This window comes from Sciurus carolinensis, chromosome 4 (genome assembly GCF_902686445.1).
Source record: "Sciurus carolinensis chromosome 4, mSciCar1.2, whole genome shotgun sequence".
In the NCBI taxonomy this organism is placed as follows: domain Eukaryota; kingdom Metazoa; phylum Chordata; class Mammalia; order Rodentia; family Sciuridae; genus Sciurus; species Sciurus carolinensis.
In genome coordinates, this window is record NC_062216.1 from 131,065,327 (window position 1) to 131,088,907 (window position 23,581).

General features: G+C 35.1%; 1 protein-coding gene across 1 annotated transcript in view; it reads left to right on the forward strand.

Moving 5' to 3' along the window:
• The window catches only part of Trhde (thyrotropin releasing hormone degrading enzyme), a 367,467-nt gene that overhangs the window by 101,801 nt on the left and 242,085 nt on the right, over positions 1 to 23,581 (forward strand). Inside the window, exon 3 of the mRNA XM_047548697.1 lies at positions 2,627 to 2,753. Within this exon, the coding sequence (XP_047404653.1) occupies positions 2,627 to 2,753 (127 nt within the window). The remainder of the gene's footprint in view (positions 1 to 2,626; positions 2,754 to 23,581) is intronic.

Genomic DNA, 23,581 nt, shown 5'->3' on the forward strand with positions numbered 1-23,581 from the left:
AGAATGCTCCACGACGTGGTCGAGTTGATGGATAGGAATGACTGTGCTTCTACCAAAATCAATGATGCCTCCTAAGAGTAAAATCAGTGACCCTTGCTGCATCATTTTGCAGTTGTCCTGGCAATGGTTCATGAATTTACTACCTACTCCACCTTGAACTTTCTGAAAACTCTTCCTTTTTCCTCAGTCTGTCTGCCATTTGTATTTTGCCATTCTCATGGCATATATCATTATCAGTTTTTATTATCTAACTTACCTAGTAAATGAGAAGCTTTTTGAACATGGTGATTACATCTTTATTGCTTTTTGTCTCAATGATGCTTTCAAGCTCCTTTAGTTAGAGAACATGTCTTTTTCATTGCTTAATTAAAAACAATTAGTCCTGGTCCTGCTGCAAAGCAGGTACATATTAAATATTTGTTGAATGAATAAATGCACAGATGAATGCTTACTATCTTTGGAGAATATTGTTAGTGCACAGACTAGATCCCCTTTCTATTTTGGTGTCCCTATGTCCTGGCACCCACTGCTTTTCACTTAACAGATCAGACATGGCACCTTCTTCAGAGGACTATTGTTGGACCACAGGATCTGCATCACCTAGATATGCTGCGAACCAGGAGTGCCTGGGATTTTATGTCTTCACTTTTTTAACCATGGCCAATGACTGGGGGGCAAAAGTGTGGAAGTCCAGTTCTCTTTCTTCAAGTCTGTGCAAACTCACCAGTGTCCTTCATGCTCTTGAACTCCCTGTGGCTCAGGCTGAGTCCAGGACTTTGCCTGAATTGCCCCTTTGATTGACATTCTTCTTCCTTATCCTGCTTCCCCCACTCCCTTTTTGGTTTTCTCCGAGAATGCTTCCTTATTGTATTGCCTGTACTCTCGATCCTTTTCTTAAGGTTTTCTCCCTGGGAACTCTATTTAAGACATGGCATGTTTATAAACAATGTCAGGGGCAGGGAATCCTAACATTGCCTCTTTGAGTATCAAGTTCTGTTTTAGATATTCTTTCCTGATAGTTTCTGATTTTATACCACTGACAGTCAAAGATATTGGTGCTGCAAACTACTTTTGATATTTGATTTAGTTGTTGGAAGGGAAGTTGTTTTGCAATGTTGGTCAATTAATTATAATCAAATTTAATAAATACATTGTTGAATTACAGGTCTAACATAAAGTGAGACTGTATTTTTCTCTACTCGTCTCTCCTTGATTTGACATATCTGTTTTCTCTTCTTAGGCATGGGTAATAAAGGGTTAATTGTATACTCAATTTTTTATGTTATGATTGAGTATGACTTTCTATTTTTCCCCTATTGAATATAAATATCCATTTCGGTATACTGAGTAAACCATTTGTTTTTCTAGTGATGTGAAAGGGGTACAAACTCCCTTATCTGTAAAATGGGATTGGAACTAATGTGTTTTAGAACTGAATAGCACTTTAGCAACCAGCTGGTGGCCAGCACCTTCATTTTATAAATGAGAACATTGGAGACCCAAAGAGGTTAAGTGATTTGTTTAATATCACCCAGCTCGGCTAGTGGCAGAGTAGGACTAAAATCTAACTCCCAGGCTGCTGTGCTCTCTACTGCTTCCACAAAATACATATTTCTTATTCACAGAATTGATATGAGGATTAGGGACCACATCTGTGAAAAATAGATTTAGCCTTTGGAAAGAAAGATGCTGGATAGCTTTATGAAAGCTTTATGAAAACTAATCTCATTTTAACCTTTTCTGTACAATTGTTAGTTTTGTTCAGTTTTATGTTTCTCGCTTTAGGCTTTTTTGGGCCAAGGACTAGATAATTTATGATGCTTGCTTTAAAAATCAATATTAGTATCCAGATTGTGTATATGAATTACTTCAACCGAGTGTGAAGCTAGGAGCAGTTGCGGACGGCCTTCCAGAATGACGACTGCTTGTGTACACGAGTTTTCTATCCTTGCTTTGCATATTGGAAATAAGGACAGTTGATTAAAAATAAAAGGAAGCACAAGTTATATATATATTTTTCCCAGTCTGGTAATACTTCCAAAACCTGATACAACATGTCTTTAACACACCATGAATTTTCTCTTCTGCAAAACCACTGTATCCTGCTTCCTTTCAGCATAGCCAGGGACCCATTATACTAATCCACCATACCTTCATATCTCTAGCAAGCACATGTAAGCGATAACTTTGAATATTTATTTGATGCAAGGTGTATAAATCTTCCCTATGTCATCTTGTAAACTGAGAAAATTGTGACTTGCTCAACTTGGTTTATTCCAATTGTTTCAGTTTGATTCTTTCAGGCACAGTAAGCTTTGATATACGAATGAGAATACTATTTAATTTTTTTCTTTTTTTTTCCACCTTTTTTGGTGCATAATGGTTGTACATAATGGTGGGATTTGTTGTTACATTTTTGCACATGCAGATAATATAACAGTAGAATTCAGCCAAAATCATTCCTCAGGGTTTTCCCTTTCCCTCCCTTCCCCCCACCCCCTTTCCTCTTTCTCTACTGTTTAATTTTTGTAGTACCTGAAGTTATAAGTGTTGATTCATATTTTCAGGGAAGATATAATTTGAGTACCAAAAGACTAAAGTCACCTTTATATATATTTTTAATTAGGTACGATTATATGCAAGACCTGATGCTATCAGAAGAGGATCCGGGGACTATGCTCTCCATATTACAAAGAGACTAATAGAATTTTATGAAGACTACTTTAAAGTGCCCTATTCCTTGCCAAAACTAGGTAAGAATTTTCTTGGTTATTTTATTGGAAAGGCTCCTTGAAGGTGGAATTTCTTCACACACTTATTTAAGACATCCAGAAGCATGAAAATTCAGAGGTTTTATATTTTTAGAGATGATAAGCATGAAAAATAATTTCTTCGGAAGAGGTAGAATAAGATTTAGTGTTTCTGCAGTCTTGCCAGTAAGTACTCGTGGGAATTAAGAAAGGCCTTAGATAAGTTTAGGATACCAAAGATAACCAAAGAGCTATGATTTTTTGAGTATGCGCTGTGGAGGGGTGCTTGCCAACATCACATTTAATCACCACAACCACCATGTAGATGGGTATGGTCAGAACATTGTCCACATAAGGGAATTGGGACCCAGGAGGGTTTCCATTCATCTAGAGAGCCCGTGAAGTAAGAAGCTAGGATTTCAGAGTAGGTCTTTGTTATTCCCAGAACTATTCAATATTTTACATGAAGAAGGAACTCATTGGCAGTGTCTATCGCCAGATTATCAGATGTCAGATCTTAGTTAGTTATCCCTTAGATTGTTTTTGTTTGTTCATATTTATAGAAATAGAATGAAAAGAAAAAAAAAAAACCTTGGTAGTAAAGGAGATTGTGTTCTCTGCAAACTTTCTGGCATTTCTTCCTTTTACAAAAGAAATGTGTTCAATACTTGTTGGTTGAATGAATAAGCATATTAAGTTGTTATCCTAATTCAAATGATGTGCATTTGCCAAGGAGTGAGCCCTGACTTTCCAGGATATTAGAAAGGGTATGAATATGTACTGGAAATGTCGAAGTTACCTTTTCTTCTCAGAAAACCTGATTTGGGATATTACATCACAACAGTCCATTGTCACAACCCCTCCATCCTTTTTCTTCCCAAGAGCATTTTTGATCGGGATCCACATAAAAGGTATTTCTCATTGTGCAGAATAAAGTGTTTATTTGATCAAAAGTGTTAGTTTGAACCACAGGTTCTCCTCCCTGGAGAACTGGGCCTGTTTCATTAAGTAGCTGCCTGCTGGGTAGCTTTATTGGTCTTACAATGAATAGTTAGTTCAGAAAGTAGATAGAATAGTTGATATTGTTATCTATGGTTATGGCATTCAATTTTAATGAGTTGCATTACAAAATTCTAAGGTCTTTTCGAAATGCAAGTTCTTAGAATCAATAGGTAAATTTTTATTTCAAATGGGATCTGTATTTTGTTTTGTTCTATTTTCTTTTCCTATTTCCCTCTCTACATCTTCCTCCCTATTAGCATCTTTTACACTGAAACCTCCCTGGTAGTCACCCAAGGCAGAAAGGAATACCTGACCTCATTTGCATGGGAGGTGACACTGTTATCTACTCCAGGTAAAACTGGCTGGGAACTTCCCAGCTTGACCCTAATGTAAAATTCACGAGTGCTTATGTTGCAAGTTCAGCAAGAGAAATAAAATGTGGATCTTTCTCTGTCTCCTTCATACCAGTAATTAGCAGAGGAACTCAATTTATAACTTCAGGGGGTTCCATGTAACTGTCAGCTTGCAGCAGGAAGCATTTCTGTTCCTCTGCTTCACTCACAATTGTACCATGCAGCCTTTCATCTGTAGAAAAGAGCTTTGTTCACCTTTACTGTTACTTGTTAAGCTACCTTATGGTGTATATAATTGAATGATTTGACTTACCCCAGCATACTGTTTTATGTATCTAGGGGAGTTATGAAAGCCAATGGTGCTTTATAAAATTTAAAGTTCTACTTATTTTATAGATGTATAGATATTTAGATCCATAAGTTAATGGACTTATAAGTGTGCCTTCTAAATACCCCCATACAAGAATCCCTAAGCATAGAAACATTTCGAGAAATCCTTACTTTCCATTGTACATTATGAATTCTACTCTAAGTGAATTCGATGGAAACCAATTCAGTCTTTGTTAATGATGCCTGTAGATGTGTCCTAGGTATTAGCTGAGGCTACATTGACCCTTCTCCCCTTCTTGCCTTCCCTCATTTATTCTGTAAACACTTAGTAAGTGCCTGCCATAGGCAATTTTCTATACGATGCAGACACAACAATTAATAAGGTAGTAAAGATCCCTCCTTCCTGGGCTTCCATTCTATCAGGTAGAGACAGACATGAAGCAATAGTAGTACATAGGAACATGGAGATAAGTACCACTAAAAATAAAGTTAGAACAGAGGACTAGGAAGGGTGTGGAGCAGTTGGTGCAGGGAAAGAGCTGAGTGTTTGAAATGGGCAGTCACAATGGACTTCGTTCGGAAGTTTTTTTGAATGAGGAACTCAAGGCAGTGAAGTAGAAAGCCCACTGGATATAATGGGACAGGGACCATAGGCACAGGGAACCAAGTGCCTAGACTCTGAGATGAGAGCTTTTCTGGTGTATCTGAGGGACGGACACAAAAGGTGAGTGGGACTGAAGAGAGTGAGTGCAGAGTGAGAAGTCCGTGCTAAGGTCCGTGCATACTGGGCAGATGGCAGACTATGCTGAGCCAGCCGGCAGTGGGATGCATTGCAGCTTTTTCTCTTTCTTTCTCTTTTTTCTTTTTGAGATGGGTATCTATAGGTCTGTTTTGAGCAGATGCATTGTATAATCTGGTTTATGTCGTAAAAGGTCATTCTTATGGCTAGGTTGAGAACATACTACAAGGCAATGATTCTCAGCCTGGGCAGTTTTGTCCCTCAGGAGCAGTTGGCCCTGCCTGGAGACATTTTTGTTTGTCACAGCCTGGGTGTGGGGAAGGTAAGGTGTATATTACTGATATTAGGTGGATAGAAACCAGGGATACTGCTAACTATTATAAAAGGCACAGGGTGCACAGGACAACCTTTTATAACAAGGAATTATCTAGCTCACACTGACAATAGTGCCAAGGTTGAGAGACCCTGATGTAAGGGGAAAGTATAGAGGGATGGAAACCAGTTAAGAGACCAAAATCCAGGTGGAATGATGGTTGCTACTTGGACTATGGTAATAGTAAGGTTGTCAGAAGGGATCCAATTCTGGATATATATCAGAAGTAGAAACAACAGAATTTACTAATAAGTAAGATGTTGGGTATAAGAGAAAGAGGGACATCCAGGGTGACTTCAAAGTTTTTGATCTGAGAACTGGAAGGATGCTATTGCCACTTGCTGAGACAGAAAAATGACAGGAGGGGATAATTTTTGAGACTGTCATGTCTATTAAGCATTTTGGTGGCAACTTGATGTTTGTAAGAAATTCAGGTGAACAACTGAATTTATAAATATGGCATTTGGATGACTAATTTGGCTAGAGATATTTATTTGTCAGTGTATTATGGTATATAAAGCTGTGAAACTGGATGGGATTATCAAGACAGAGAGAGATGAAAAGAGAATATAAGCAAGGAGGTTCTGATCCAGTGTTTCCAGTTTAGAGAGATTAGGAGTCAGGCATGTCTCCTGAGAAGGAGTAGCTGATTGAGATACTAGGGAAACCAGGAAATTGTGATGTCCTGGGCATATAGGAAAGAAGGTATTAAAAACAACAATTAAGAAGTTGTGGTAGTCAAGTTAGATTAGGATGGAGAATTGACCTTCACTAATGTTAGTGGTAGAGTAAATGCTGATGCTTGTTAGGATAATAATTTATTCTCCTTGTTACATAAAAATGTTTCTATAACAAAAGCAACCTGTGTACACTGTGTGATGATTTGTTTTTAAATCTCTAAATTAGGCAATTAAAACTATCTGTCTGAGGTTTGCAGAGATTTTCTGTTTCTTGGTGTTAAGTTGTATGAGAGGCACAGTGTACATGATACAATACAGCAAGCCTTTCCATATCTGTGTGCCCTATTTTCTTGAGAACTCTCAGAGGCATGGAGTGCTACTTTATAAGAAGGTTGTTGTAGACACATACAGAATTAAGTTAGCTTTCTTTTTGCTCCCCAGACATATTGACAACAACAGTAACTATGTTTGTGTTTATAGAATGTGAGTTAATCTTAAGGACTTCGTACATTCTAACCCATTTAATCTTTGTCACAACTTTCTGAAGGAGTACCTGTTATTTTCTAATTTTCCAGATGAGAAAATTTAGGGATTCAGTGACTAGGTAATGTGGGTTGATCACATAGCAGGAATTAGTGGGTTTGAAATTCAAACTCATACTGTCTAATTCTAGGATCTTTAAACTGAGTCCAGAAATTTTAAGAATCCAGAGATTAATATATAGATCACTTTAATATAGATAATCTATATCTATGCATATTACATATATGTATAGGAATAAAGTAATAGTTATTTTTGTTAATTTCTTACTGGTGTTAAAAGCAATACACAGTCTTTGAAAAAATTTAGAAAGTTATAAAGATATGAAGAAGCACATCTTATAATTTGTAATTTCATCAACCTGAAGACATATTTGAGTATTGCAAATGTGTTTTCATTATAGATGCTTTATAAGTTAATTAGGTAGCAGATAAAATGATAAAATATTTTGTTACTCTGTTTAGATTTCAATTAATTATGGCAGATAGTTTTCAGTTTCCTTTTGCTTCTACTCTGTAATTTGTAAATCAATGTTTTGTGAAGGAGTTTGCTTGATTGCTGCTTTTCAAGACACTGTGCTTTTATGGTGCTTTTATGAAGAATTCATTACTTACCTGGCACAGAGCTGGGATTATAGAGGGAGAACAGGTGTTTTATAACAAGAATTTCTGCCCTCAAGGAGATTGTGCTTTTGTTGAGGAGAGAATACGATATTTATAGGAATGAATGGATTAGAGACTTACACAGTATAGAATGTAATCAAGTACTATAGTTTTGTAGGGTAAATATTTAATACCATGTTAAATTAAGAGTGTGGGATCATTATACAATGCTGTAGGCACAAAATGTACATAAATAGAAGTCTTATCTTTACCTATCTTGGCAAAAGAGACAGGGATTTAATTGGAGGTGAAAAAAGGGGTGCAAGGGTCATTTTGAGAATTGTGTACAGAGAAAGCCCATATATACTTTGGGCTTTCTGTATCACATTGATGGGTCAACATTTCTGTGTCATGGAATTGATAAATTACAAAATGAATTGTTTTATTAGAGTTCAAGAATAAGAGGCTAGCTTGAATGATTGATTTTTCCTTGGCAGAAATTAATTTTTATTGTAGTGGTGATGATGGCGATGACTATAATTCTCTATTTGCAAATAGTAAAGGTTCTCATAAAACATGTCTGAATATACTGTATATAAATATTTCAAATATATTTCAAATACGATAATGATACTTTGCTAATTTTAATGAAATATTTGTATTGACTGCTAAACTTTCTATCTTCTGCTATTTGTTTTTAATTAGCATTATTTTAGATAGTATTAAATATATTTATTGTTTTTATTTTGAGGTGATAAGTATGTAATACAACTTCATCTTAATCATACAATCATATAATCATCTCATAGCTGGGTTTTTGATATTTTTCTTAATGTTTTTTAAGGTGTGAGTTTTTCCACCTTGCCTTTTATTAAGTAAACGCTGAATGCCATTCATATGTTTTGTCAGTGGTCTCAAATGACACTGCTTTTTAAAATAAAATCTTTGGGGGCTTTTTATGTAGTTTGGTCTAATCTGTATAATGTGAATTCACTTCCCAGGTGACTCCTTTAACCAGAACTCCTAAAAATATTTAATATTACACTGGAGCTTTTAATTGCATGTTTTTTCTGTATAAATTAATATAAGGATCTCTCTGGGTCAGTGTTCCTAGTACCTTCCTTAGGAATCAGACACAGCAGCACTTTTCCCTTGGAAAAAGTTTCTTCAGATGACTATCTTTCCCTTCTCTTTGGGGTTTAATAAATATAGTCTCTCCCTATTTTATGATATTTATTTTTATTTATTTTTTGGTATTGGGAATTGAACCCAGGGGCGCTTAACCACTGAGCCACATTCCCAGCCCTTTTTATTTTTTGAGACTTGGTCTCACTAAGTTGCTTAGGGACTTATTAAGTTCCTGAGGATGGCCTTGAACTTGTTATCCTCCTGCCTTAGCCTCCAAGATATTGGGATTATAGGCATATACCATCTTGCACAGCAGATAATTTATTTTTGAAAAGCCCTTCATCTGGTGATTTTCTTATAAACGAAAAGAATAGTTATCATTTCTTTCAATATAAAATGTTTTTATGGGTCTCTAACTCCACCCTGGCAACCATTTATGCTAAAAAAATACAATAAAATAGACACAGTAATTTCAATATTTACAAGTTATTTTAACACAATTTAACAAGGCATTTTATTCCTTCATTAATTATTCCATAATATGGCCATTTAACTGCTCTTGTTAAACTATTTTGTAGCTATTACATGCTGTATACTTCCAAGATTACACTAACCAACAAAACATATATATGATACCCAGTGTTTATGATATTTAACCACTAATGCAAAAAAAAGAAATAAACAGAACATTAACAACAAAAGAAATCAATGAAAACAATGTATTCTAGTAGGAAAGATACATGAGATTATTACTACTATATACAAGCAAACCAGAAGTATACCAAGTAGAGAATTTAATCAACAGAAACCAACTGTAGGACCGAATTAACTAATCAATTCAACTAGCATTTACTGAGTAGTTACTATGTACATTGTATTCAACAATGATAATAAGTGACCTCTTTCATGTGATACTTAAAATCTAGTCCAAGAGAAATGTTAAAAATTGTTTTGCTAGCTTGAAAATGTTGCTATGTATTTAATTTGCTTACTGCCCTTCTCCCCACTTCTCTTGTTAAGAGTTCCAGATGTGAACAACTTTGAACTTACTCATGAGCATTTTTTACTAATTCAACCAAGGTGTTAACTTGGTCAGGACATATTTATAAAGAGTCCTTCTTGCTATTGTTTTACATATTCCAACAGATGTATTTGACTTTTACGTTAAAAAAATAACTTTCCAGTGTTTTCATATTTAGTCTGCATGAGCTTTGTGCTTTACGCTTGCTTTCTTTCCAGTTACTGTGGATCAGTTGGTGTTGCTGTGATGATAGAAGATCTTCCTTTGGTGTTCCATCCCCTCTCACCTGCTCAATGACATCATCGCAGCGGTTCTCTGTTTTCTCTCCCGAATCTTCAATTTTCCCTCTTTATTGGATCTTTTCCTATCCACATTAGAAATATGATGCCATTTCTCTCAACTGGACCACACACATGTATACTCACTCTAGCTGCAAAGCCATTTCTCTCCTTCCTTTTACAGCTAAACTGCTTGAAAGGATGGTCTGTGTGCACGGACTCCCATTTCTCTCATTCCCTTGTGTCTTGCATGTACTGTATATCAGGCGTTTGTCCTCAACACTATTCTGAAGCTTCCCAAGTTTAATAACACATCCGCACTTCTAAACCCAATGGTCAATTCTCAGTCTTCATCTTGAGCTGTCAGTAGTGTCTGACAGAATTGTTCTCCCCAGCTCCTTGAACACAGTTTTTTTGTTTGTCTTTCAGGACAACACATTTTTCTTTGGTTTTTTTTTTTTTTTTTTTTTTTTCCCTCTCCTACTCACTGGCCTTTTTAATTTTTTTTTCCTTCTAAATTCTCTAGCTGCATCATACTCAAGTACTGCAGGACTCAGGTTTTGAGCCTCTTCTCTTTGTACTTTCATAGATGGTGACCTCCTTTGGTGACCTCATCCAGCCTCTGTGGCTGATGCTGGGATTTCTAAATGTATACCTCAGACTTGGTTCTTTATCCTCAACTCCATACTTCTACATTCCACTGGCATCTGCATTTGAATGATGTGAGGAGAAAATGCCCAACAAATTGCTGGTTTCCAAAAAATTGCTTTTTTTTTTTGCTATTTTATCAATGTGTATTTCTTTCATAAAAACAAGGATATTTTCTTGTATAACTACAGTAAAATCACAAAAGCAGAAAATTTGACATTACAAATCTATAACCCACATTAAAATATTATCAGTTATCCTAATTACATCCTTTATAGGTATATCTTCCCCTGGTCCAGGATCCAATCCAGGATCACACATCCTATTTGACTTTCATGACTGTTTAGTCTCTTTTTCTGCAACTACTTCTTATTTACTTTTCTTTCATAATCTCAACAGATTTCATGAGGACAATTATTATAGGAAGTACTTGAATTGAATTTGGGTTCAATTCAATCTTTGTCATTAGATGCAGGTTTTTCATTTTAGCAGGAAGACCACATTGCTCTTACACAGTCAAGACAACTTGTGATACAAAAGGTTTGGGGATTTCTTTCCTGTAAGCAAGCAAGAAATTCTGCAGTGTATTTTATTTACGAATTATTTATCGTCATTAATCTGCATCCAGCCTCCCCCCCTGCCCTGTGAGCTTTTGAGAACACATGTTTTTGTCTGTATGTTCACGATTCCCCAAGTAGGCACCTGATAAATGCTTATGAATGAATGAGTAATCCTCAACTGCTTCCTGCTTTAGCCCTTTTCACCACATGTGAGAGGAAGAAAGAAAAGACGAAGCTTTGCTTGCTTTGTAAATTAAATAAAACATGATATTTTTTAACAGAAAGAACAAACTAATAGTGATGAGCCTTATAAACTGCCAGGAAATCTCCTTTTGGATACATACAAATGAAAGGGTTGAAAGATGACTTAGCTATGGGCCCCTTTCTCATTAAAGATCCACATAAGGAAGTTGTTGGTGAAAAATGTGTGAGTTGGTTCCTGGGAGAAGTAATAAGTTTTTGGTTTATTATGATGGCATTTGAATGGCAAGGCTATTAGGAAGTTACGATTTGTTCCTGGGATGTTTTTGCAATCTGAAATACAATAAGTATCTGTTTGTCTATTAGCTCTTCTCTCTTTTGTTATTCTTTGAAATAAGAACAGCATTTATTCATGTATTTGACAGACATTTGTTGAAAATTTGTTAGATACTAGAAACTGTTCTAGGCACTAGAAAACCAGCAGTTAATGGAAGAGACAACAATCCTCATCTGGCTTAAGTTTATTGGGGAAGAGAGGCAGGTTGACATGCACACAGAGTTATAGTTATAATTAGAAAGTGATAACTGCTATGCAGAAAGTAAAGCAGAGAAGAAAGTGTTGGAAATGCTGGTAGAGGGGAGAGTTTGCAGTTTTAATAGGTGGACAGTCGAGGAATGCCTGGCTGAAATGATGGCATGAGTCCAAATCTGAAAGGAAGAGGAAACCTTGAAGAGGAGGGAGTCTGGCTTATTGGAGAAACAATCAGTTTCCTGGAGCAGAGTGACAGAAATGAGGGTGACATGGAGTCTTCTAGGTGACTGTGCCAGATGGTGAAAGATCCTGTTGGCTGGCCATTGAAGGTCATGTACTTTAATACTGAGCAGAGGCATTGTCCTGGTCCTTTGTGTTGTCATAGTAAAATACCAGAGACTGGGTGGTTTAAACAACAGAAATTTGTTTCCCACAGTCCTGGAGACTGAAAATACAAGATCAGTTTACCAGTCTGCTCAGGGCTTTCTTCCTGGCTCATAGATGGCAGCATTTTTATTATGTTCTCTCATGGCAGAGAGATAGCAAATTCTATGATACTTTTTCTACTTCATTTTTTTTTTTAACCCCTCCCAGGACCTCTTATATGCCAGGCAGACAGAAATTCTACTGATGAGCTATTTCCTCTGCCCCTTGATGACTTTCTTCTTTCAAGGTTCTTAATCTCATCAAGAGAGCCCTATCCTCATGACCTCATCTGAGCCTAATTATCTCCTAAGAATCCATCTCTAAATTCCATCCTATTGGGGTTAGATCCTTGATATAGGAATTGTTTGCAGGGGCACAATTTAGTCTATAGCAAGTGCGATCTGGTGCTACTTGTATTTTTAAGGGATCACGTTGACGTGTCTTACAGAACAGACGTTTGGTGGGGCAGGAGAAAAGGCCAAAGCAAAGAAGTCATTGCATTAAATCAAGCAAGTTTGTGCATTGGATCAGACTGGTAGTGGTGGAGGTGGTAAGGAGAAGGCAGATTCTGGATTTATTTTGGTGGGAGAACCAACTTGCTGTATTACGAACAGGACTTTGAATGAAGTCTTGATGTTGGTTCCTCTTGACTAGAGTTTATAAGATTATGATAAGCTTGAAAAATTTTAAGGGTTTATTTTTTTCTTTTGGGCTTACTTTCCTGTGTAGCTACAGTGAAAGGGAGAGATCTTTTTATAATTCCTTCTCTCTTTCTTGGTTATTTGAAATGAACAGCGAGATAAATAAGTTGTATTTTCTAAACAGAGCAGCTGTATTTAGAACAAAATAATGATTGTAATAATCCTTGTCTTGAAGTGAATTGCTTCCTTCACTGGCCATTGGTCAATCTGGAGTTAATTATAGCCAAATAGCAATCCGCAGCCCTGGAGAAAGGGAGGAACATTTCATTAAAGTCTAGCTGGGGATTACTTGCTGACAGAAGCACTGCCAATCAGGCAATTTTAAAAGAAAGGTGACCATTCCTATCAACTTTAGAGCTAAAATAGCTTATATTGAGATCAGAAGGTTTTTTTTTTTTCAAATTAGCTTCTTTTCCAGAAACTGAAACTGAGGGATAGTTATGTAAATTAGGGTTAAACATATAAAAGTCAATTAAAACAAAATGCTCTATAACAGAGAAATAGCAATATACATTTTTCCTGTTCCTTTCCCCAGTGTTATTGCAACAGTGCTTTTTATCCAACTCAGAACTTTTCAGATGTTCCCATTGTAAAGATATGCAGTAATTACTTATTGATTGATTATAATTTCTAAGGTTTTGGAACTGTGAGTGGTTATCATAATCAGTGTATCATCCCTTACCTCTGGCATTAAGGCCTTATGATCTTATCAGATAATGAAGGGTAATAGAAATCCTTGCTGTAAACTGGAATTTCTGTTTATAATTTTTTTGAAGTGAGAAGCAGAGGTGCCTTTGTAACCTGAATGAGGAGCACTTATTTTGTTCATTTATTTGTCTAGGAGAATAAACTCATCATAGGAGATGAGTCTTCAGCAAACCATATAAAACCCCCCTTGGAAGCATCCTGAGAGATTACTATAGGAAAAAAGAATCTTAGAAAAAATGTTCAGGGATATGGTCATTTTGAAAATTATTTTTATTTTCATTATTTTTAAACTTACGGCTTTATCCATCATGACACTTGTGGGGGAGACAAGGGGATCTAGGACTTAGACTAAAACTTTTTTTGAGAGATTTCAAATGGAAAATGTACTCCAGGTCCACCTTTTAGTCTTAAAACCTTTTATTACTGTCTTTGAGAATTTTTCTGCTGCTGCTGCTTATGTACTTTGAAATGTAAAACAGACTGAAGTGTAAAACAAACCTTCCCTGTAAGGGAGGTTCTGATACACAAGCAGAGCAAATCCAATATGGTAGTTGTAAATGAAGCCTTCAGGGCATTTCTGAAGCTTTTTAAAGGGTAATTTTGAAAGAGAGGGTGTCCCAAATGCCATTTTTCAGTTGGAAGAATTTTAATGGTTTATAACCTAGATTTATTCTTTATTGGCTTTATTTTTTCCTTATGGTTTCTGTTTTCATATGGGAAATAATTTATGAAAGACCTAGAGTATGTCTTAAACAGTATAGAATATGATGTTTTCTAGCTTTTAAATTGTTTGGTAATTCTTTTTACACTGAAAAATATTCACTAAGCCATAAAATAATTGGTAGGTTGATAATGTTTAGGATCGTTTAGCTTCTTAAATACATTGAGATATACTGTGTCAATTTTTATCAATATTAATAAAGCTAGCCATTAAGTGGTATCAAACTTGATGAGCCAGGCTCCCCTAGTGAACAAAACCAATACTCCATGTCTGTAGTGAAAATTTGGGGATAATTTCTTATATATATTGTAATGAACTGAATTGTGCTTCCCTAAAATTTGTATGCTGAAGCTCTAACCACCAGTGTAACTGTATTTGAAAACATAAAGTAATGAAGAGGAAATTGGGAGGTAATTGAGGTTAAATGAGGTCATTATGGTGAGATCCTAATCTGGTAGAATTTATAAGAAGAGAGATCTCTCTCTGTCTTGTGAGGACACAGAACACGTCCACCTACAAGCCAGGAGGAGAACCCTCACTAGAACTTGACTATTCTGGCACCATGAACTTGAGTTTCTAGCCTCCAGAACCATGAGAAAATACATTTCTGTATATAAGCCACTCAGTCAGTGGTATTTTGTTATGTCAGTCTGAGCTGACTAATACACCTAGTATGAGCTTAGGTCATTTTCAGTTCTGTTTGTTTAGATTTGTGTTAGGATGCCAGTTAGGATATGGTGCAAATAAAGACTGTGCCAACCACTTAAATTATTTAGACCTTTTAAGCACAATTCTTTTTTGTCCAAATTACTTTGATCATTTAAGAAGGAGTGATTCATTTACCTTCTTAAATATCTCTTATTCTCTATCATTCCACCTTCTCATTTGTAGTGAAAAAATATGTGATTGGAAAAACTTTGATTATGCTAAAGAATCCTTCATAATCAATATTATAGTAGTCATCAACCTTTCTATGTAAAGGTCCAGAGAGAAAATATTTTCATTATTTTTAACTATGCCATCTTGGTTATAACTAATCAACTCTGCCATTGTAGCAAGAAAGCAGCCATAGATGGATGAACATGGCTGTGTTCCAATAGAATTTATTTATAAAACAGATTGCTGGTCAGATTTTGCCCATGCGCTATAGTTCACTGAACCCTGCATTATACTATGATTTCTTCAGTTCATCAATAAAAAAATTTCAAGTCCTGCAAAGCCTTTAATATGGATTTATTTTTTCTACATTATTTTTATACACTTGAGACTCAAACTGAACTGGCATGTTGAAAATAACTAGTACACTTTGTTCTTCTTAAGGGCATTCATTTGCTCATAAGTATGTAGAGAGTACTACACATTTATGAAATTAACATTTGTATTGATAAATGATAAATATCTACTCTTATAATATTTATGACTATATAAATTTATTAATACCTGTATTTTAAAATGATAAACTGTATATTTGTATAAAAACTAGTTTATATATGCTGATTGCATATTCATGTTTTACATGTTCTACATTCATTTCCTATATTACACTCCAATGAAGACTTTATGTTGATTCTCTCATGTAATTTATTTCACATTCTCAACTAAAATGAATAATGTCTGGAAACTTTGACTATTTCTCTCAGGGTTAATGCACCCACTTTCTTCTGTAACCTCTAAAAATGATTTAAATTAATGAAGATGGTAGGAAACAATGTTTGATCATAGAGACATTGAATCAGTAATTGGCTTTGAATCTCAGATATATAAAACAGATGTTATTTATACAATGCCTTTTCTCAGTGCTGAGTTCACCAAGGCCCATGTGTGGGCCATTGCCATCCACATCAACCACAGGAAGTTGGCCCTCACATGGTGATAGGTATCCCTGAGAAGGGTGGCGAGGTGAAGGAAAGGGGAGTACATAGGCAAACAGCCACTCTCAGGGAACATATAACATGTTTCAGATTCTGTCACATTTATAAACCTAGCAAATGGCAAAATTGAAGACTTGTTCTCACAGTGTCAGATTTGTGTATCTGTTGTCAAACATATCAGCCGCTGAAGATTTAAGATAAAGAAAACTACAAATAAATGATCACAAGGAAGAAAATATGCTGATCCTCATTCTTGGATGGCAGTTGATTTATTTTGATCAATATAATGCTATGTTATAGTTGACATGGTTTTTTGGTACTGAATCTAGAGAGTGAATCTTAGAATGTTGGTCAGAAGGGAAGTCAGAGTATTACAAAGATGTTATTATGAATTTCATGAAAATATTAAAACTTGCTGTTAATAAGCCTATTTTTTCTTAGGATATTAGAATCATCATTATCTATCAGAATCACTAATATATATATGAGTGTGTATATATTTATACACTCATGAAATATATAAATATATCATGAATTTTTATGTCTGTATTTTATGATACAGATATATATCATGAGTGTGTATATATGTGTGTGTGTATCTTTTTTCCCTTTTAAAATAAATCTATACATAGTTCATGCATTTGCTGTCTGTAATGCTTTGTTGAGAGAATGAGTGGAATAAAATTATAATTAGTAATTGTAAATGTGCAAACCTGGCTTATGTGAAGATACTCAGGTAAATTTTACTCATGGTGTATACTGAGGTTGGCAAAACCTTAAGAAATATACTTTAGACAGTTAGTTATATTTGCTTGGAGACCTTTAACTATTATCAGGCTTACTTAAATATGCTTAATTTTAATCTCTTACTAACCATCAGAGTGTAACAAATGGGACAAAACAAAATTTTCTGAGTTCTCAAATTTTAAATACAGAGAAACTTGGCTAGTAGTCTAGACAACAGCAGATTCTGAAGATTCCACTCTCCACAGGAGTTAGGGAAATCCAAACAGCAACAAGTATTCTTGGAGCAACTTATACTCTATCCACTTTTCAACACCATAACAGACTGCCTAAGAGATCAGTATAAAGAAGAAAGTCATAATTGTATTTATTGACCTTCCCTGAGAGATGATCAATTCTGTTCAACTTCATCAGCATCATAATCCCAGCACCTGAGGGCACATCTCATCACTTTGAGACTTTTCCATGTATCTATATATATATTCTATAATCTGATTCCAATTCATTTCTGTTCCAGACTTTTCTGTTTTTCCCTTGTGACTCTCTGTGTCATTAGCAAGTTCCTCTCTGTCCTTAACTTCCTTCCTGAATGTTTTATTTACCTTTTACCTCTGATTGAAACTTGGTCATCTGTTGATGACTCTTCTTTCCCTATGGTTTCTCAAGTGGGGGTCATTTTTATTTCATGCCCTACAACTTCCAAACCTAGAAGTGGAATAAGGGTCATCCATGTTGTTTAGAGCTATTTCCAGGTTAATATTTCTCTTCACCTTCTTCTAAAAACCCTACCCGAGTGGATGCAAGTTAATTGAACCTGCTGCTTCCTCATCTTGAGTTCATCTGCTGTTGCCTCCTAGGAATTATATTTCATCAAACAAAATATTTAAATAAAATTTTTGATTGACAAAATTGTACATATTCATCATATATGACATATTTTGAAATATGTATACATTACAGAATGGCTAACCTGAGCTAATTAATATATGTAGTATTTCACGTACTTATTTGTGATGAGAGCGCTTAAAATCTACTCTTAATGATTTTTAAGAATTCACCACATTGATGTGGTGATAACACTTAAAATCTACTCCTAGTGATTTTTAAAAATTCACTACATTGTTCTTAACTATAATCAGCATGTTTTACAGTAGATCTTCTGGATTTATTTCTCTTATATAGCTGAAACTATATCCTTTGATCAACATCTCCCCTATCACATTCCAAATGGTGTTTTATTCAAGACCCCGAAACACTGACCTTTTATAACTCCTCCATCATCCTTCTTGGTGGCTTAGTGTCCACACTGATGATCCTGCCTTGAGAGACCTTCATCTCCTGTTGATCTTTTTTGTCCCATTGTCCTTGGTTGTATTCTGGGCCTTGTTGTTTCCCCTGAGGATGCCACTTTGAAACATCTTCATTTCAAGCATCCTAGCATCTACTTCAGCCTCCTGCCTTCACAGTCTTGTTGCTCTAGTTTTGCTCCCACAAGGCTTCACCGTCCTCCTCCCTGGCATCTCCAACCTGTTAATCCTTCATGTGTTCATGGTCCTCCACCCCATGTCACCCTGGTTCCGTGATTTAATGGATCATTGAATCATTCCTTTTGCTTTTGCTTCTATCTTCAACTCTTTTGTCCCTCTCTATTGTTCTCACATGTGACAACCTCTACTCTAGTTAAATCCCACTCCATACCATTCTGTGCCCGCACAGGCTGGATCATGGTGTTCACTTTAAATTGATGACTGCAGAGTTATGTGAGCCCTTAATGCTATGCAGCAATCATTCTACATTCTTGTAATTATTTTGTCTCTAATCCCCCAAGACAAAATCTTACATCTTTTTCTGCTTTTCAAACCTAGTACACTCCTCCTCTTTTTGGTCTCACTAATGGTCTATATCCTCTTTTTTTTTTACTTTCTATAGAATGAGCCATCAGAAGTGAATTTCCTTCTCTCATCCGCCTGCATCTGTACTCACAGACCTCTCCTTCCCAGTTGGTGCAATGTGAGGCCACCCCCTCCACAAATGGTCTTGCTTCTCTACCCTCTGGCTGATTTTAGGACTTTGTTTCTCAAATTACCTCAGGTGTTTCCCTCCCCTCTCAGGATATTTTTAACAAAAATCTTCAACATACCCTGCTTTAAACAAACAAAAAAAATTTCCTGAATTTGATTGATCCTCTAGCTGTGTTTTCTATGTTCCTATTTATAGCATTTTTGCAGTGTTTTCTGCATAATCCATAATCTTTTTTTTTTAAGCTCCCATTGTCCTTTGAGCCACCTTAATCAGGTTGGGAGTGTGCCTCCTGGAAAGCTGCACTAGCAACTTCATGACTCACCAGATATTCTTTCCTGTGTTCTTCCTATTTTCTCAATATTTATATATTTGACATTTCAAGAATTGAATCCATGCTTTCTTCTTTCTGTCCTGAGTCTTTCCCTATATTTCTTACCCAGTACCATGGCTTTGAGGGCATCTGTTTGCTGATGCATTTATACCTCTTGCATTGATATCTTCACCTCTGTTCTTCTGCACACATCCCAAACATAGAGTGCTTGTTTTTCCTAGCAAGTTTACTCTCCCCTCTATCTTCATATTAATAAACGGTAGCCCCATGCATGAGGCTACTCAGGTAAAACACTCAATAGTCAGTCTTGATTCTTCTCTTCTGTACACTCTTTATGCAATCCATTAGCAAGTCCTCTGGCTTCTACTTTTCAAGATGCATCCCATGTCTTAATAAATCTCCCCATTTGTGCTGCTACTCCAAGTCATCAAGTCACCATCTTCTTCTTCCTGCATTATTGGAACAGCCTTCAATTTATTTTCTCTGCTTAATTACAATTATTGTGACATTTATGATCTCCTTTTCTGTTGTTCAAATAATGACCAAGAGTAACCTTTCAAAAATATACATCCACAGTATATCAGTTTCTCCATCTATTTTTTTCCCTATTGAATTTAAAACAAGTCCTTACATCCAGCTCTGAGGACCTTTATAATCTGATCCTTGTTACCTTTCTGATCTAATCCACCCTTCTCTTTCTTCTTCATCTCTGTTCATATGTTCTTATGCATTTTCATTCCTCCCTTAGAAACTTTGGATGCTGATTTATATGGGGGGTGGGAGAACGAGTGAGCTATTCCTTGAGGACCCTATTGAAAGTAACTATTAGACTCTGAGATCCTGTCTCCTTATCTTTATTTTTCTTTTTATAATTTTTTTATGCCATTGCACTATGTGCTTTGCCATTCATATAGTCAGTCTGCTTATTCAATTGAAAGTCACATGAATGCAAGGATTTTATCTTATTAATTGTTTGTCATTGTTTGGCTCTTGAGTATCTTCCACAGGCCCATGTGTTGAAAGCTTGGTTAGCACCTGTGGTGCTGTTGGAAGGTGTGGAATCGTTAGGAGGTGGGGCCTACTGGAAGGAAGCAGGTCACTGGGGGTGTGACCTTGAAGGGGATATTGGGAACCTGACCCCCTTCTCTCTCCTTGCTTCCTGGCTACCTTGAGGGGAGTAGTTTCCTTTACCATGTGTTGCCACTGTGATGTGATGTGCTGCTGTAGGCACAAAGCAACATATTCATCCAACCATGGACTGAAACCTATGAAACTGTGAGCTAAAATCAGCTTTTTCTCCTTCAGGTTGTTTAACTCAGGTATTTTATCACAGTGATGAAAATCCAACTAACACACCATGCAGGGTATTATCATTATTTCCAACAGTGCCTGACTTGTCATACATGCTTAGTAAATGTGTACTGGGTAAGTAATTTATTGAAATTTCAGTTTTTTAATCCAAAGTAACCCTAGTTTATTTTTTAAAGTTTCTGTAAAATTGAACAACTTTTCAATAAATGAAGAGGATCCAATTTTTAAAAAATTTAATCTTATTTGGAGCCCCAATTCAGACAGCAAATATAGGCAGAATGTCTATGGTTAAAGGGTAAAGGGTGCGGGGATTGGTGTAATATCCTTACTATATCCATCTCCAGAAGGTACAAATTGAAGTATTACATATTTAATGCTAATAGAGATATTTTCACTAGTCCAGGCTTGAGAGATGTTACCAAATTAATAGAAAAATTAAAACTCTAAGAATTACCCAAAGGCAAGTTTTAGAAAAATCTTCCCATAGTAGCTTAGGAGACTCTCTCAAATATGAGATTATTGAGTTTTCAAGACAAGAATCTATAATTCTTACTAGGAAAAGTGTGAACAATTTTATTCAGCAAATGGAACATTATCCAATTTCTGGAATAATCTGATCTGAAATTTTATAATTTTTTATTTAACAATAATTATAAGCAAATCCTGTGCTGCTTAAGAAAGTATAAGAAATAGGGATAATTTATTATTTTATTCACATAAGGACATAAATGTCAATGTTGTTAGTTATATTTCTTTCTAAGTAACAGATTTTTATCATGAAAACAAATATAGTCTTTGGACAAAGCTAAAATTTGCATGTAGAAAATTCAAATTAAACTCAGTTTGTAATTGATGAGACATATGTTGCAAAAATAACTTCCTCTTTCTGATTTTTGATGATTCCTGAATGAGTTTAATTGAAAACTATTTTTTCTTCTGATTCTACTGATTCTATTAAGATGTGACTTCTTGTGACTTTAGAAAATAGGCTCCTTTTTTTAAAAAAGGAGTAAACTTCAATGATAAATGACTGACAGATTTCTAGGTTCTTCATCGCTGCTGTATCTAAATTGTCTGTGGTTTATTTTAAAATGTAGATGAAGAGGCTATCGAGGGAAAAAAAGGAGTGCAATGATTTCAGTTTTAATTTCCCACTCTGCCACTAACTCGATGTTTAATCTTGGGCAAAAATCTCTGTGGACCTCAGTTTCTAAATCTAATAAATGGGAATCTTAGTATTTGTTATACTCATTTTGTCTAGAATATTGACAGATGAGTTTCAGGCCTTTTGAGTCAAAAAGTTACATATTTCGTGAATACTGATTGGGCACCTATGTTAAATTCTTCCATGTGATTAGGTAAAGTGTGCCTTTGTGTGTATTACTAAAATGAATTATTTTTATAGTGAAAATTCATTTACAAAACACTGCAGCAAAAGGTATTTTGCAGGGTGTTCAGCATTATTAGTATTAAAATCATTCTGTTTTTTCAGTTTTTCCATGGCAATATGAAAAACTAGGCATTGCTATTAACTGCTATTTATATGAGTAATTCTTTTGCTCAAAGGAGAGATACATCTTAGACTATGCATACATTTATTTAATATGGAGGTGTAAGCAAAATCAGATTTTACATACTGACAAATAAAACTCTCAGTTTAAAGTGGTGTTTGTTATGCACATTAGCAGCTGTGTGCAGAGGGAGCTTCTATTTAACAGGTATTGCACATTCTCAAACCTTGGGAGAGTAGTGACGACTTCGCACAGATACTGGCAAAAATACTTTTCAGGTTATTGTGATATGTTTATAAGTAACTTCAATAAATTATACCTTGAGATTATAAAAAGAGATTTTTTAGTAAGCCATATTAGAAGCAAATTATTGTTTTTATATATTGTTAAATCACATTTGATTTCATTGTATATTGTATGTTATTTAGACTTGGGGAAAAATTATCTTAATTAGGGAAAATGTGACTACTGAAGCACTTTCTCATATTGAATGATGTTCTCTTGTATCTTCTTACCTATATCCTTTGCTTAAAGAAAGTGACTTTCAGTTAGAAAAGGAGAAAATTAATGGGCTATAATAATTTTACTCTTTAATTATTAGAATATGCATACAGTTAAGATAGATGCACCCTAATATGTTGAGAATGCTTAAGAATTTTTTAAAAGATAAAATATTTTAGAAAAGTGCTACTCAGCCAATTTCTCCCATTTTCTATGCTTAACTATTATTCATCTTTATTTGGTTTATAAATGAGTTTTTCTAGGGGAAAATATAAAATTGAGAGAATGATTTCTAACAATTTAAGTTTTTTTTTGATTTTTGGGGGTTATTTGTCTTATTTTTAAAGGCAGGTCTCCATGAGATTTTGCTTTTTCTATTTCTTATTAGGAAATTAATGCATATCCAGTGACAGCAGCAAGTATAGTTAATACTCACTGAGGTTGGTTACATACAAGGCATTTGCTAAGCATTTTACATTCATGATCTCTTTTGTTTCTGACCTCCTTATGTCAGTATTTATGTGGTAAATACTAATATTGCCCTTATTTTAAAGATTAACCTTAAAGCTGTTTAGTAGCTTCACAGTCATATTTGAAGCAAGTGGAAAAGTTAGGTTTTATATCCAAGTAGTATGCTTCAAAGCTGGCAGTTGATCATTGCACAGATGTAGAAATCTGTATTTTATTTATACTGGTAGTTGACAAGCTAACCATGTAATAAAAATGATCAAATTTACATTAACAGATTTTACAAAATATCTGGGAATACCATTAATAAGAAATCTTTAACCTTGTATTCAGTGTATGAAAATCTACTTTTTTATACATGAGCAAGTTACAGTGTAAAAAAGTCTACTAATATATAAAAATCATTTTATATGTTAAAGTGATTTTAAATAATTTAAAAAGTTTGGATCTTTATAAAATGGTCCTAAAGTCTAGTTGGAAGGATAGAAATAAATGAGTGAGAATGGACCATGGTCATTTGGAAAGAGAA